The following is a 16,098-nucleotide window of genomic DNA, read 5'->3' as shown; positions in this document are numbered from 1 at the left end:
AAATTGGCTTTACAGCGAAAGCACCACAGACGATTATGTTAGGTCATAGCCAAGCCACAGAAAAACACAGCCATTTTTCCAGCCAAAGAGTGGAGTCACAAAAAGTACAAATAGAGATCAAATTAATCACTAACCTTTGATGATCTTCATCAGATGACACTCACAGGACTTCATGTTACACAATACATGTATGTTTTGTTCGATAAAGTGCATATTTATATAAAGAAAATCTCAGTATACATTGGCATGTTATGTTCACTAGTTCCAAAAACATCCGGTGATACTGCAGAGAGCCACATCATTTTACAGAAATACTCATTATAAATGTCGATGAAAATATAATTGTTAGACTTGAAAATATAGATACACTTCTCCTTAATGCAACCACTGTGTCAGATTTCAAAAAGCTTTACGGACAAAGCAAACGATGCAATAATCTGAGTACAGCTTTCAGACAACAAAACAGCCACATCTGGATGAGCATTTTCTTGTTCGCTTATGGCCTTATACAGCTCATTGAGTGCAGTCTTAGTGCCAGCATCGGTTTGTGGTGGTAAATAGACAGCTACGAAAAATATAGATGAAAACTCTCTTGGTAAATAGTGTGGTCGTGTTGGGCCTCTTCACGACTGTCTTGGTGTGTTTGGACCATGTTAGTTTGTTGGTGATGTGGATGCCAAGGAACTTGAAGCGCTCAACCTGCTCCACTACAGCCCCGTCGATGATAAGGGGGCTGTGCTCGGTCCTCCTTTTTCTGTAGTCCACAATCATCTGCTTTGTCCTGATCAAGTTGAGGGAGAGGTTGTTAATGCTAATCATGAGATACTCTTCCTTAGGCGAGCAAAACCTTGAGACTTCCTTAATATTAGATTTTGTGCTTTTATTTACAAATACACACAGACCGCTACCCGTTGTCATACCGGATGTAGCTGTTCTATTTTGCTGATGGACCGAAACCCCCGTCAGCTGTATGTTATCCATGTCATCGTTCAGCAACGACTCAGTGAAACATAAGATTTTATAGTTTTTAATGTCCTGTTGGTAGGATAATCTTGATCGGAGCTCATCCATTTTGTTGTCCAATGATTTAACGTTGGCTATTAGGACTGATGGTAGAGGGGGAATTACTCACTCGCTTTCGGATACTTACAAGGCACCCCAACTTACGTCCCCGATATCTATGTCTCTTCATGCGAATAACGGGGATTTGGGCCTTGCCGGGTGTCTGAAGTAAATCGAGTCCCGACTCGTTAAAGAAAAATTACTTGTCCAGTACGAGGTGAATAATTGCTGTCCTGATATCCAGAAGCTCTTTTCGGTCATAAGAGATGGTGGCAGAAACATTATGTACAAAATAAGTTACAAATAACATGAAAAAACACACACAATAGCACAATTGGTTAGCTACTGTTTTATGGTCTCCTATCTCTTCCTGCACCAACGCAGGAGAGAATACATAATTGGTTGTAATTTGTTGCCACAAACCTTAACCCTAACCACACTGGTAATCTTATTCCTAACCTTAAATTAAATTTTTGTTTTCTTAAATGTTTATGATGGCCAATTTGGACTTTGTGGCTGTGGTAACTAGTGACAACTCACGCCGCCTGCTTCTTCTTCTTCTGTGGACGTCAACCGCCAGTAAACTATAAAGTTGCATTACCGCCACCTACTGTACCCGCAGCCCTCATGTGTACTGGAATCATACCTTAATAATGGATCAATAGAAGTAAAAAGAAGTGCTCCTGCAGATGTAATGCCCTTTATCAGAAAAGCAGGTTTTTAGGGCCTTTAAGAGTGAAAATGTATTTTCCCCATTCCCTCTTTTTGAAAATTATTTTGAAAATTATATTGCAAAACAAAACATTCAGGTAAAACAAGAAGACTTTAAATACATACACATAAAAACATAAAAATAAGCAGGGCAATTGGATTTACTCTAATTATGATTCAAGATAATCTAATTATGATTCAAGATGTCATTATTTTTGTTATTAACTAGGGATGATGTTTTAACTAGATGATTGAATTTGATCGGAAATTGGTAATTTTGGTATAGATTTCTGGAATTTTTGTTTTTGTATAAAGTATTTGACAAAATATATATATATTTCAATGGTCTTGCCATCATTGCAATAGTATCATATTACAATATGGATTTCCCTCCTTTTAGTTTTCGTATTCAGTAGTGGGCTGCAATACACCTTTTCAGAATGTAGTCTGCCCTAAAACCCCACCGAAGAAGATATTGTTCAATGTGATTGTAAAGTGAGAGGTCTTTGCTGGAGCTATATACCACACGTTTAGTTATACAAATATTTGGCTATACTGCGTAAGATATCTATGATACTGCTGTGCCACACTCTGGCTGGCTGATGCGCTGCTCCTTCTGAAAAGTAGACACACATGTCGACTGAGCATGCTCCATCTGGGCTGTGCAGAAGGAACCAATAGAACAGCAGCTATTGTCACATGACCGTGGCTGAACGTGTGCGCCGGGTGGGGAAAGGAAGGGGAAGCAGTGTACTTTGGCTCGGTTCTTTTTCCCTGCCCCCCGTCTTACTCTCGCTCAACAACTAAGGCCATCGAGAAAGCAGGTATGAAGCTACTCTATTTTTCTAAACTTTTTCAAGGGCCTTGTTCTGGATCTTACTTGCATTTGCTGTACTTTGTGTGTTTTCCTAGTAGTTTGAGATTTGTTTGTTTTGTTTTTCTCAACCTTTTAGCTTTTTTTGTGAGTGATTTACGGATTTGAAGGTTGGATTCTTACAGTACAGCATCATTTGTAGAAATACTAAGGGGGACTAGTGAGTTCTGTCTATTCATTAATCACTCTCACACTGGCCTCATTTACCCCTACCATTCTTTTACATGATGTGCTTATCCAGATCAATTTACAGGAGGTTAATTTGGGATTAAGTGCCTTGCTCCATAGCACATCAACAGCTGTTTCACCTAGTTGGCTTGGGGATTCAAACCAGCAACCTTCCAGCTACTGGCCCCACGCTCTTAACCATTAGGCTATTTGCCTTCACCCTCTTCCACTTAATGGTACTAACAGCTGTAATCTTTTAGGTGACAATTTTGGTGTGGAGAGGCCAGAGAATTCCTCCAGGACAGCCATGGAGCGCAGGGGAGTCAGTCAGGAATCCGAGGCAGGGAAAAGACATCCTAAACCCCGCTCTGTGACACCCACAGGGGCCAAGGGGAAGAAGGCTCTTAGTGCTAAATCGCACGTGAACAAAAAATCCAAAGCTAAGATGACATCTGTTCACGGCTCAGTCGCTGGGTCCAATGGTTTTATTCTGCATAAAAAACAAGCGAGGGCAACCCCTCAAAGGAAAGGTGGTTCACCCCATGGACTAAGCAAAACCCCTCTAACTCCTGCAGACAGTGGTAGAGAAGCTGTTATAGCAGGGATCTCAGATGTACAAACTCCGAGTTATCCATGTCTGGACCCTGCCCCAACATCCAGTACACAGTGTGCATGGAAGACTATGGGCAAACCTGCCTGCAATCCAGCAGCACTGAAGGTAATGTTCATCCAACCCCAGTCCATGATGTTTCATGCTTTTAAATGACTGGTGTCTGAACTCATAAGAGTCTGTTGTGAAGCGTTTAAGCAGGGACGGAGCAGAGTCGAGCCTGGAAGTCTTGGGGATGGAAAAGACAATGGCACCTTCCCACATCAAGCTACCTCCGAGCTGTAAAGGAAACAGGGTTGTCTCTACCAAGTCACAGCCAGGTTAGTCTGCCTTGCTGGTAAGACTGTTCTTCTATCTAAACTGTCTCATATCTCCACTCTATGTAGTGATGGCACTTGTAGTTAGTTGGCACCTGTACTAAGTTGGGACTAGTTATGACATACTGTACTTGCCTGCTTGGACCACCTTCTGCCACCTCACCGTCCCAATGTATCTGCAGGGTCTAGGAAGAGGAAAAGGAAGATGGGAATGTATAACTTTGTCCCTAAGAAAAAATCCAAGGTGTTGAAGGTCAGAGACCCATCTACTCTATTGTAAAGATTTGTGTAGAAATGATGAACTTTGTTTCGCTCTAATAGTGTCTGAATGATTATCCTCTTCTCCCTGCAGAAAGAGAGCTCATTTGTAAAGGCAGAGCAAGAAAGCGGCAGAGAGAAGAGAGTAGACCTGACGCACAGAGAGATTTGTGAAATAAAAGAAAGCCAAGCACTGTTAGCCGAGCAGTGTGAAGAAAAGGCAACTGACTTAAGCAAAGGAAACAAAATGGAGGAAGAGGACAGCTGCAGTAAGCAGGAATACACTGAATTGACTTTAGAATCTCTGGATCTGAAAGCCCAAGAGGAGCTGTTCTCTCCTTCTCTCTCAGGTAAGTTTACCCAGAGACGGTTTACACATTTCGTCATAAGTTATTAAATTATTCTTGTACAATACATTACTATGCTGTACATTCAATCTGTTTTGTTGATCTGGATGTGTTATTTTGCAGGCTTTCCAGCTGATGGTGAGGTGACAGAGACAGACCTGTCTGAAGAGCTCCCTCTGTGCTGCTGTCGCATGGAGACCCCATGCAGTGGGGAGAGCCTGTCCCAGACTGAGCACACCTGCATGGCCACAGAGAGTGTGGATGGCCTGGTAAAGCTGACCTGCTCTGAAGCGAACTTTCCCTAGTCTTGCGCTCCAGATTTCCTCCCCAGAGGATGAAGTTAACCGTTCCCAGCCTTTGTGTGTTGCGCTAATGTCTAAACAACCCTTATTTCTCTTTTTTCTTCTTCTATCAATCCCTCCATTCATCTCTTCACTACAGGTGAGTCGGTGTCAGAGGAGTGTGCTGAAGCATGAGATGATGCGTCCCTCCAACACAGTGCATCTGCTGGTTTTGTGTGAGGACCACAGAGCCGGCATGGTCAAGCACCAGTGCTGCCCTGGCTGTGGCCTCTTCTGCAGGGCGGTAAGTGGAGGGATGCAGCAGGGATCAACCAAAATAGACCTGACTGGCTGGTCACACCAGTCGCATTGCTTTATGATGCATGTTGGTTGTTCATTCTTAACACTCCTTTGCCTTTTTAATATCTGACTATTTAATGTATGTTATGCAGGGGAGCTTCATGGAGTGCAGACCGTATGGCAGCATCTCTCACCGTTTCCACCGTGGCTGTGCATCAGTCATCAAGGCCCAGAGCTTCTGTCCCCACTGTGGAGAGGATGCCACCGGGGCCCAGGAAGTCACTGTTCCCAAAACCATCTCCAATCCTGTCACTGTCCCCAAAGCTGAACCTGTACTTCCTTCTGTGCCAGCTGTTCCTGCTGTTTACCCTGTGGCCCTTCTTCCCGTTGTGTCCACCAGGCCCCTCATTCACAGGGCAAAGAAGACCACTGAGCTTGAGAGGAGTCTGGACACCTCCCCCAACAGGCAGTTTAGGCTTGACTCTTCCATTCTCAATATTATCTCTCTTGTATCTTTTTCTCTTTGCATTAGTGCGAGCATGGAACATTTGCTAGGCTATTTAGGTTCATATGTAATGCTAATGATTGCTGTATGCTGTTTTGCACTAGCCTGAAGAGGGAGATGTTAGGTGATGGAGAGGAACCAGCTAAAACGTCACTGGAGAGCATCCTAATGGCCCTGGATGATGAAAAGTAAAGTTACAAGGGGGCTATTTTTAAAGTCATTCCTTATTAAACGTTTAACAATTTGGATGAGATAATACTATAATTATACACAAAGCAGGTCATTATTGTTTCATGTCAATGATGAATATAATAGCACTCTTACAGATGCTGATACAACCCCCCACCCTCTCTCTTTTGTGTATAGTATGAGGCCGAAGAAAGTAAAGTATCACACAAAGCAGCTGTACATCTCTGCCCATCACGGAGAGCTCCAGAAAGTCATCCATCTACTGGGTATGTACACACCACATCTCCACTTTATAAGCCTAGTTACTTCCTACATGGAGGCAGCTCTTCTAATATTTTGAACAATGAAAAAGATCACAATAACTTACTGATTTATTTTCATGAGTGATATTATATGATCTACTTTGGTGTCCCCGAGGAGAAAGTTGTCAACATGACTCAAAGGGTAATTAACATCTTTGTTCCAGTGGATGGAAAAGACCCCAACTACCTGATGTACAGCCAGAACAAGAGGACCCCTCTACATGCTGCAGCATCTGAAGGACACCAGGAGGTCTGTCACATGCTCGTCCAGGTGAGGAGATGTACTCTGACATGTAGCAGGTATTGGCTATCTTTTCACAATATAATCACTTGGTGTATAAGTGTGGCAGATGGCTAAGTTAGCTTTGCTACTGCGTTCCTTCAGAGATTTGAAGTACTGTCCCCCACAACAAGAACATGTCTTTGCTTTTCTGGGTCAGTATTGATGGTGCTCCTTGAGAATGTTGTGTTTACTGTGCAGAGGGTTCATGTTTTGCGTCCCAAACGGACAGAATTTCTGCTCTATTATACTGTGTAAGTATACATGGGTGAAAGGTTTTGGATTCTCTATCCCCCCTAGGCTGGAGCTAACCTGGACATGTTTGATGAGGAGCAGAGAACCCCCCTGATGGACGCCTGCGAGAATAACCATCTGGACACAGTCAAGTACCTGCTGAGGGCCGGGGCAGCGCTCAGCCATAAGGTCAGTGTGTGGAGCATAGCTCATTGATCACCCCATGGATAGCCATGATCTTCTGTTAACCCAACCAGCATTGTTACCGTTCATATAATCTCTGGGCAGATTCTGTGTGACGACCAAGAGAATCTGGCAGAAATAAATGGGATGCGTGAGATCCGAACAACATTAGTTCTGTGTTTTTTTTTTTTTTTTCACTGCTTATTTGGACGTATTAGGATTAGGGAAGACAGTGCTTAAACTGCTTCGCGCGTGTGCCCACACGGATTGTGTGGGGGGTTCTTTTTGCGAGGGTGGAGACTTTGTTTTTTGCCGTTAACTCTCAATTTCTCACACATATGAGCACAGAAATGAATCATGCAGCAGCTGTCCAAATCATGCTAAATGGACGAGACCTTTGCTAAATGGGCTGGTTTCTGGTGGAAAGTGATCAAACTGTTTTAAGTCCATGACACGCACATGTCTAAAACTATTAACCAGATACTGTAGCAGCTCAAGATTGGTGCTTCTTTAAATAGTCATTAAGAAAAAGACTGACTAACATTTTCATCTTCTCCTGTCAGGATATCAAGGGCTCAACCTGTCTGCATCTGGCTGCTAAACTTGGACATTACGATGTAGTTCAACATCTCCTGTCCAAGGCATCCAAGCAGGTCAACTGTCAGGTATGTACAGATCCATGCCCTGCTCCCTCTTCTACTGACGGGTCCTGTTGACATTTTAACTGCTTCATTCAAACCTCCACTCTTTCATCCATCCATAATTCATGTGTACTCTCTGCAAGTGTTTGGCAGGATGAGTTGGAGGTCAGTGCTGTTGGAAGTCAGCCCAGTTCAACAGTGCCTATTAGGATGTTAAATATGTTGTGGGTAGTATTAAATGGATTGTAATACTCCTGACCTTAACAGGAAAGTTAGACTGAGATGATCATGATTCCAGGGGATTTACCATGTTTTGCCTTTCATTTGAATGCCTACAAACTGTTAGTAAAGTTAAGCCTTTTTACATACATGTACAATAAAGGAATCTAAAGCCACCTTTTATATACATTGGTAGAAGCATACCTCCAATATTCAAATAGGCAACATAATTCAAAGCAACGATTGGTTGTGCTTGGTTTCAGGATGACGGTGGGTGGACCCCCATCACCTGGGCTATAGAGTACAAGCACAGAGAGCTGGTCCTATTGCTGCTCTCCAGAGGGGCTGATGTTAACATCCGAGACAAGGTCAGTACTGTATAGGATGCATACTGTTCATCCTACTGTACATCTCATCTCAACACCTTACACCTACCTTCTGTTCTCACACCTGTTACAGCCTGGGGAGGGAGGCTAGACACAGGCACGGTTCCAGTACTCACTGACATGTGGGATGGATCCCATGGGGTGCATGTGTTTCACCTACAGTATATGGTGTAATCTAAGTTAAAGGGATACTTCGGAATGTCACCTTGGGAGCACACTTACTAGTCCACTTACTTTCTTGAAGGAACGACTTAAGTCATAGCAATAACTATTGAAAAAAGAGAACATATCAACTGGTCTGTATAAGGATAATTTATTCCTCAGACATTTGTAAATATTTGTAACCTTTTTTTTTTTTTACCTTTTTTTTATTTAACCTCTGGTGTTTGGGGAAGGTATTCTTCTGGCTATGTTTTCCATGTTGACCTATGACCCCTCTCTAGGAAGAGAACATTTGCCTCCACTGGGCAGCCCTGTCTGGCTCCAATGACATCGCTCAGATTCTGCTTGATGCCAGATGTGACCTCCATGCAGTCAACGTCCATGGGGACTCAACTCTACACATCGCTGCCAGGGAGAATCAACTGGAATGTGTGACGTGAGTAGTACACCAGTCTCTGTTCTCCCAGAGCTGCAGCATGACACCAGATTGTTCTTGAACGATATCCTATCCCACCTGGATATGTAGATAGGTTATCATAAGCGCACTAGCCTGCAATGAGGCCAGTTTTTTATTTATTTATATATATATATATATTCACACACACTCACATCCAGAGACTGTGACTGCTCTAGCCTGGCCAGTGGGGGGCAGGCATGCTGCTGAACCATAGCCTTGCTGGGGGTGTGAGAGATTCTAACCATATCCAGTATGATGTCTGCTCCTCCAGACTGCTTCTGTCCCAAGGAGCAGATGTGAACCTGAAGAACAGAGAGGGGGAGACCCCTCTGGACTGCTGTATCTACAACTCTAAGGTGTGGGTGTCCCTGAAAACTAATAAGAAGCTGACAGATGCCAGGAGAAGCAGGGACAGTCATAGAGAGAAGGTCCTTAGCAGGTAGAACAACATGGTCTAGCTTATGGAGGGAAGAGGGAACATGAAGAGGTCAAATACAATGTAATTACTGTATATGTGTTGATTATTTGTCGTCCTCTGTCTTCTTCAGGGACATCTCTCGGGGATATGAGGCAGTCCCCATCGCCTGTGTGAACGGGGTGGACAGTGACTCCTGTCCTGATAACTACAAATATGTCCCTGACAGCTGTGTTACCTCCCCAATTAATATAGACAAGGACATCACTCATTTACAGGTGAACCTCCAGTGCTCTGTGAAACACAGTCAATGTCCAATCCCATCTTGTTCTGCTTCATAAGTTACTGTGGGCCAGAACAAGTGACATACTTACTCTTGACAAGTGTTGTTTAATGAACATCTCACTCCTCCTATTTCAGCATTGTGTATGTACAGATGACTGCTCTTCAAATACCTGCATGTGTGCCCAGCTCAGCCTGCGCTGTTGGTATGACAAAGTAAGTACATAACCACATCAAGGCAAAGTTCCCATTACAAGGCAAAGTTCCCATTACAAGGCAAAGTTCCCATTACAAGGCAAAGTTCCCATTGCAAGGCAAAGTTCCCATTGCAAGGCAAAGTTCCCATTGCAGGGCAAAGTTCCCATTGCAGGGCAAAGTTCCCATTGCAGGGCAAAGTTCCCATTGCAGGGCAAAGTTCCCATTGCAGGGCAAAGTTCCCATTGCAGGGCAAAGTTCCCATTGCAGGGCAAAGTTCCCATTGCAGGGCAAAGTTCCCATTGCAGGGCAAAGTTCCCATTGCAGGGCAAAGTTCCCATTGCAGGGCAAAGTTCCCATTGCAGGGCAAAGTTCCCATTGCAGGGCAAAGTTCCCATTGCAGGGCAAAGTTCCCATTGCAGGGCAAAGTTCCCATTGCAGGGCAAAGTTCCCATTGCAGGGCAAAGTTCCCATTGCAGGGCAAAGTTCCCATTGCAGGGCAAAGTTCCCATTGCAGGGCAAAGTTCCCATTGCAGGGCAAAGTTCCCATTGCAGGGCAAAGTTCCCATTGCAGGGCAAAGTTCCCATTGCAGGGCAAAGTTCCCATTGCAGGGCAAAGTTCCCATTGCAGGGCAAAGTTCCCATTGCAGGGCAAAGTTCCCATTGCAGGGCAAAGTTCCCATTGCAGGGCAAAGTTCCCATTGCAGGGCAAAGTTCCCATTGCAGGGCAAAGTTCCCATTGCAGGGCAAAGTTCCCATTGCAGGGCAAAGTTCCCATTGCAGGGCAAAGTTCCCATTGCAGGGCAAAGTTCCCATTGCAGGGCAAAGTTCCCATTGCAGGGCAAAGTTCCCATTGCAGGGCAAAGTTCCATTGCAGGGCAAAGTTCCCATTGCAGGGCAAAGTTCCCATTGCAGGGCAAAGTTCCCATTGCAAAGTTCCCATTGCAGGGCAAAGTTCCCATTGCAGGGCAAAGTTCCCATTGCAGGGCAAAGTTCCCATTGCAGGGCAAAGTTCCCATTGCAGGGCAAAGTTCCCATTGCAGGGCAAAGTTCCCATTGCAGGGCAAAGTTCCCATTGCAGGGCAAAGTTCCCATTGCAGGGCAAAGTTCCCATTGCAGGGCAAAGTTCCCATTGCAGGGCAAAGTTCCCATTGCAGGGCAAAGTTCCCATTGCAGGGCAAAGTTCCCATTGCAGGGCAAAGTTCCCATTGCAGGGCAAAGTTCCCATTGCAGGGCAAAGTTCCCATTGCAGGGCAAAGTTCCCATTGCAGGGCAAAGTTCCCATTGCAGGGCAAAGTTCCCATTGCAGGGCAAAGTTCCCATTGCAGGGCAAAGTTCCCATTGCAGGGCAAAGTTCCCATTGCAGGGCAAAGTTCCCATTGCAGGGCAAAGTTCCCATTGCAGGGCAAAGTTCCCATTGCAGGGCAAAGTTCAGTTCCCATTGCAGGGCAAAGTTCCCATTGCAGGGCAAGTTCCCATTGCAGGGCAAAGTTCCCATTGCAGGGCAAAGTTCCCATTGCAGGCAAAGTTCCCATTGCAGGGCAAAGTTCCCATTGCAGGGCAAAGTTCCCATTGCAGGGCAAAGTTCCCATTGCAGGGCAAAGTTCCCATTGCAGGGCAAAGTTCCCATTGCAGGGCAAAGTTCCCATTGCAGGGCAAAGTTCCCATTGCAGGGCAAAGTTCCCATTGCAGGGCAAAGTTCCCATTGCAGGGCAAAGTTCCCATTGCAGGGCAAAGTTCCCATTGCAGGGCAAAGTTCCCATTGCAGGGCAAAGTTCCCATTGCAGGGCAAAGTTCCCATTGCAGGGCAAAGTTCCCATTGCAGGGCAAAGTTCCCATTGCAGGGCAAAGTTCCCATTGCAGGGCAAAGTTCCCATTGCAGGGCAAAGTTCCCATTGCAGGGCAAAGTTCCCATTGCAGGGCAAAGTTCCCATTGCAGGGCAAAGTTCCCATTGCAGGGCAAAGTTCCCATTGCAGGGCAAAGTTCCCATTGCAGGGCAAAGTTCCCATTGCAGGGCAAAGTTCCCATTGCAGGGCAAAGTTCCCATTGCAGGGCAAAGTTCCCATTGCAGGGCAAAGTTCCCATTGCAGGGCAAAGTTCCCATTGCAGGGCAAAGTTCCCATTGCAGGGCAAAGTTCCCATTGCAGGGCAAAGTTCCCATTGCAGGGCAAAGTTCCCATTGCAGGGCAAAGTTCCCATTGCAGGGCAAAGTTCCCATTGCAGGGCAAAGTTCCCATTGCAGGGCAAAGTTCCCATTGCAGGGCAAAGTTCCCATTGCAGGGCAAAGTTCCCATTGCAGGGCAAAGTTCCCATTGCAGGGCAAAGTTCCCATTGCAGGGCAAAGTTCCCATTGCAGGGCAAAGTTCCCATTGCAGGGCAAAGTTCCCATTGCAGGGCAAAGTTCCCATTGCAGGGCAAAGTTCCCATTGCAGGGCAAAGTTCCCATTGCAGGGCAAAGTTCCCATTGCAGGGCAAAGTTCCCATTGCAGGGCAAAGTTCCCATTGCAGGGCAAAGTTATTGCTTTCATGTATTTCAAATGGACATTATGGACTCTTGCAGCTCCCATATATGATGTGTTAGCTGTGTTATATTAATGTGTAAAGTGTGTTGCTTGTGGTTGCTCAGGAGGGGCGTCTGCCTCTGGAGTTCTGTCAGAAGGAGCCTCCGGTCCTGTTTGAGTGTAACCACGCCTGCTCCTGTTGGAGGAGCTGCAGGAACCGTGTGGTTCAGAATGGGCTTAGGTAACAGAGCCTCCCTTACCCACCAGCATACTGTCTACCTTTTTTCTGTTGAATACAGTATTTCAGCCAAGCACGATAACATTAGTTTCAAATATGGCTTCAGTGTGACACTGTAGTCATATCTGACAAATATATTTTTGTCTATTTCCTGTACGGTACTTGTTATCAGTTAGTTTGACTGGATCTTGTCTTGTCTGTTTTCAGGGCTCGGCTGCAGCTCTATAAAACCCAGAGGATGGGCTGGGGTGTGAGGGCACTGCAGGATATTCCTCAAGGAACTTTCATTTGCGAGTGAGGCCCTGAATGTTATGGAAGACATGCTTGAATTAAAGCGCTTGGAAAAGAGCCTAACCATAACTAAAAATGTATTGTTTTAATTGTAGTTTCAGAATCAGGAAGAACACTTACAATGTATGTTTTTAGCATACAAATTACATGAGCCAATATTGATGTCATGAACAGATCATGTTAAAGCGGGAAGTATGTTTTTCATTTTAATGTTGTGGTTACACAGATTATATACAGCGGGATCTTTATTGTGCAGGTATGTGGGTGAAATTATTACTGATGCCGAGGCAGATGGCAGGGAAAATGACTCATTCCTCTTCACCCTGGACAATAAGGTGATTTTTTTTATTTGAAGTCTATGAGAAACTCACATTTTTATTGGCCAATGGGGTATTCTGAAGTTGAGTGTAGTATTGTTACTGTAGCATGTTTGTACATGTTTGTATACCAATGGGAGGTGCTGCAGAGCACACAATGCCACAGAGTCCGAGACAACATTATTTTGATACATGCTCCTCTTACAGCACTTCTAGTGTGTTTCCTCATAGTTTGCTTGTTGGCTATTTGTTACACTGAAACATGTACAATTTAATGACTGTATGCTACTGCCTTACAGGAGGGATCAACATGACAGCCTTTACTAATGTGTGATTCTATTAAATTCATTGAGTGAGTGAGTGATTGCTTCATCTACTGTCTTGCAGGTGGGTGATGTGCACTGTATTGATGCGCGACTCTTTGGCAACATTGGCCGGTTTATTAACCACCTGTGTGAACCTAACCTGCTAGCAGTCCGAGTGTTCACCATGCATCAGGACCTTCGGTTCCCACGCATTGCCTTCTTCTCCAGAAAGCCCATTCAGTCAGGCGATCAGATTGGGTGAGACGCATAAAACAATAATTACATAGATGGTGAATGTTCTATGTTGTATTAATGTCAGGCTATAGAATCAATCAAAATACTCTAGCAATAGGCTCCAGTACATGTGCATTGATGGCTACCCTGTTTTCCCCATTCAGGTTTGACTATGGTGATCACTTCTGGAAGGTCAAGAGCAAGTATTACAGCTGCCAGTGCTTCTCTCCAAGGTGTAGACACTCGTCAGCCGCTAGAGCCCAGAGCTTAGAGAGGGTGACAGCCCCAGCCCAACAGTCATGTGCCCATACTGCCGTAACACAATCATAACACCCCCATGTCACCTCGGTCCTCCCCCAGCCATGGTGGGGATCTTTCTCTCCCTTATCACCACTATGACTCCTTTTTTAAATGTAGACTGATATGAAATGTCATTTTAATGGCTTTGCAGACAGAAATCAAATGCTAAGGGTAGCCTAGCCCTAGACTGTGACAAATGCTCACCTTTTCCATGTATCTTTTTTTTAATTAAGTGTGCAATATAGTAATAAAGTGCATTATAAAACATTTAATTGTTGGATTTGTTGATGGGTATTCCAGTTTACAAGAAATATGGGAGGAGCCCATGCCAATGAATAATGGCCTATAGTAGGATAATGTAAGTTATTTTATCCATAAATAATGTAATATGTCAATTATATAGTATCCTAGGGATTGAACACTTTTGACAGCAGTGATGACAGATACAGGTAGGCTATAGGCTGGTATTGAATTTGATGTTACTTCCACCCATTAAGCTATATATTTAAAGGCACTTGAAGCACCACACGACAATAAGCAGGCACGTAGTAAATTGTGTGTTAATTTTTGCATATTGAAAAATAACATGATACAAAGCAGATTACAGCTGAGTGTTTAGGGTTTACCAAAGAATAATCTGCTGTAGCCTAGGCTACCCCTATGGAGCGATTTCAGTGCCTACAGAAATATTTTAGAATTTGTAATGCAGAAATTGAATCATGGAATTCATAATTTTAACTGAAATGAATGAATATTGCATTCAGTTTTAAACTTTAATTGAATATTCAAATGCAATATTTATATATTCAGTTTCAATATGGTAGATATTGCGTTCATTGTCTATCAAGTCTACAAGCTATTTCAAGTTGATCAAAGTTGAATTTATTCAACTTCTCGGACAAGTTCAATTTATGAATAAAAATTTGTGCATGAAACATTGAAAAATATGAAATTCTAATTCAATGTCCTAATGCAAATTCAAAATTATAATATTCAATTTCTGTTGCCACTGAAATTGCGCCATATATCCCAACAGGTCCAACAACCATGATTAGCCAAAGCGCAATGTTACTTGAATGGGAGGGCGGATGCCCTCTGATGGGGAACAAATCAATTTTTATTTGTCACATACACATAGTTAGCAGATGTTAATGCGAGTGTAGCGAAATGCTTGTGCTTCTAGTTCCGACAATGCAGTAATAACCAACAAGTAATCTAACTAACAATTCCAAAACTACTGTCTTATACACACAAGTGTAAAGGGATAAAGAATATGTACATAAAGATATATGAATGAGTGATGGTACAGAGCAGCATAGGCAAGATATAGTAGATGGTATCGAGTACAGTATATACATATGAGATGAGTATGTAAACAAAGTGGCATAGTTAAAGTGGCTAGTGATACATGTATTACATAAAGATGCAGTAGATGATAGAGTACAGTATATACGTATACATATGAGATGAATAATGTAGGGTATGTAAACATTATATTAGGTAGCATTGTTTAAAGTGGCTAGTGATATATTTTACATCATTTCCCATCAATTCCCATTATTAAAGTGGCTGGAGTTGAGTCAGTGTGTTGGCAGCAGCCACTCGATGTTAGTGGTGGCTGTTTAACAGTCTGATGGCCTTGAGATAGAAGCTGTTTTTCAGTCTCTCGGTCCCAGCTTTGATGCACCTGTACTGACCTCGCCTTCTGGATGATAGCGGGGTGAACAGGCAGTGGCTCGGGTGGTTGTTGTCCTTGATGATCTTTATGGACTTCCTGTAACATCGGGTGGTGTAGGTGTCCTGGAGGGCAGGTAGTTTGCCCCCGGTGATGCGTTGTGCAGACTTCACTACCCTCTGGAGAGCCTTACGGTTGTGGGCGGAGCAGTTGCCGTACCAGGCGGTGATACAGCCCAACAGGATGCTCTCGATTGTGCATCTGTAGAAGTTTGTGAGTGCTTTTGGTGACAAGCCGAATTTCTTCATCCTCCTGAGGTTGAAGAGGCGCTGCTGCGCCTTCTTCACGATGCTGTCTGTGTGGGTGGACCAATTCAGTCTGTCTGTGATGTGTATGCCGAGGAACTTAAAACTTGCTACCCTCTCGACTACTGTTCCATCGATGTGGATAGGGGGGTGTTCCCTGCAGGTTCTCAAAAGCGATTGGTGTGTTGGATATTTGGCGCGTAAAGTAATGCCCGAAAGTTTAGTTTAACGCACTAATGTCAGATGGCCCAAACAAATCATGACCGCCACCCACCAGCCCTTCATCCACACAATATGTCATGACACTATTAGTCAACTCGCACATCACTAATGCCCAGGACAGCAACATTCCAGGAGATAGCGGATTAAAAAATAAATACATTTTTGGGGGGAGTGGCTTCATTATTTCAACATTTTGCATTGTTTGACGCGATTTCTCAAGAAACCTCCGTGATTATTCTGATCAGGGAGAGAGAGAGAGGAGCTGATTCCTTCTTTCTCCCTGGTGCTATGGATACAGAGACCGTACAGGTGGAGCCACTGCCTGGCGTCT

The 16,098-nt window shown here is 44.1% G+C and overlaps 1 protein-coding gene across 3 annotated transcripts; it reads left to right on the top strand.

Annotated features, from left to right (window-relative positions):
- The first annotated feature begins 2,390 nt into the window (after positions 1 to 2,390).
- Positions 2,391 to 13,834, top strand: ehmt1a (euchromatic histone-lysine N-methyltransferase 1a). Of its 3 annotated transcripts, none has more exons than XM_031818910.1 (23): positions 2,391 to 2,597; positions 3,076 to 3,533; positions 3,616 to 3,745; positions 3,925 to 3,995; positions 4,095 to 4,350; positions 4,471 to 4,616; positions 4,789 to 4,932; positions 5,081 to 5,397; positions 5,538 to 5,621; positions 5,800 to 5,888; positions 6,089 to 6,195; positions 6,505 to 6,627; positions 7,185 to 7,286; positions 7,745 to 7,849; positions 8,311 to 8,465; positions 8,758 to 8,925; positions 9,035 to 9,179; positions 9,322 to 9,399; positions 12,006 to 12,121; positions 12,326 to 12,412; positions 12,666 to 12,744; positions 13,114 to 13,289; positions 13,430 to 13,832. In XM_031818910.1, the coding sequence occupies exons 2-23, from the start codon at positions 3,123 to 3,125 to the stop codon at positions 13,593 to 13,595; spliced, it is 3,255 nt and encodes a 1,084-aa protein (XP_031674770.1). In that variant the 5' UTR covers positions 2,391 to 2,597; positions 3,076 to 3,122; the 3' UTR covers positions 13,596 to 13,832. The 3 variants fall into 3 exon arrangements, with proteins under 3 accessions (XP_031674770.1, XP_020325521.1, XP_031674772.1); XM_020469932.2 differs by having other exon boundaries at positions 2,487 to 2,597; positions 5,081 to 5,394; positions 13,430 to 13,834; XM_031818912.1 differs by lacking the exon at positions 2,391 to 2,597 and adding an exon at positions 2,786 to 2,807.
- The last annotated feature ends 2,264 nt before the right edge of the window (positions 13,835 to 16,098 follow it).

Source organism: Oncorhynchus kisutch, linkage group LG3 (assembly GCF_002021735.2).
Source record: "Oncorhynchus kisutch isolate 150728-3 linkage group LG3, Okis_V2, whole genome shotgun sequence".
In the NCBI taxonomy this organism is placed as follows: domain Eukaryota; kingdom Metazoa; phylum Chordata; class Actinopteri; order Salmoniformes; family Salmonidae; genus Oncorhynchus; species Oncorhynchus kisutch.
Note: the sequence above shows the minus strand (reverse complement) of the source record. Positions and strands in the feature narration are given on the sequence as shown.

Bases quoted from the DNA above. Each gene is read 5' to 3' on its own strand.
- ehmt1a (XM_031818910.1), top strand. From the start codon at position 3,123: ATGGAGCGCAGGGGAGTCAGTCAGGAATCCGAGGCAGGGAAAAGACAT. The intron at 8,926-9,034 runs GTAGAACAACAT...TGTCTTCTTCAG, and splicing joins AGAGAGAAGGTCCTTAGCAG to GGACATCTCTCGGGGATATG. The intron at 12,413-12,665 runs GTGAGGCCCTGA...TTTATTGTGCAG, and splicing joins CAAGGAACTTTCATTTGCGA to GTATGTGGGTGAAATTATTA.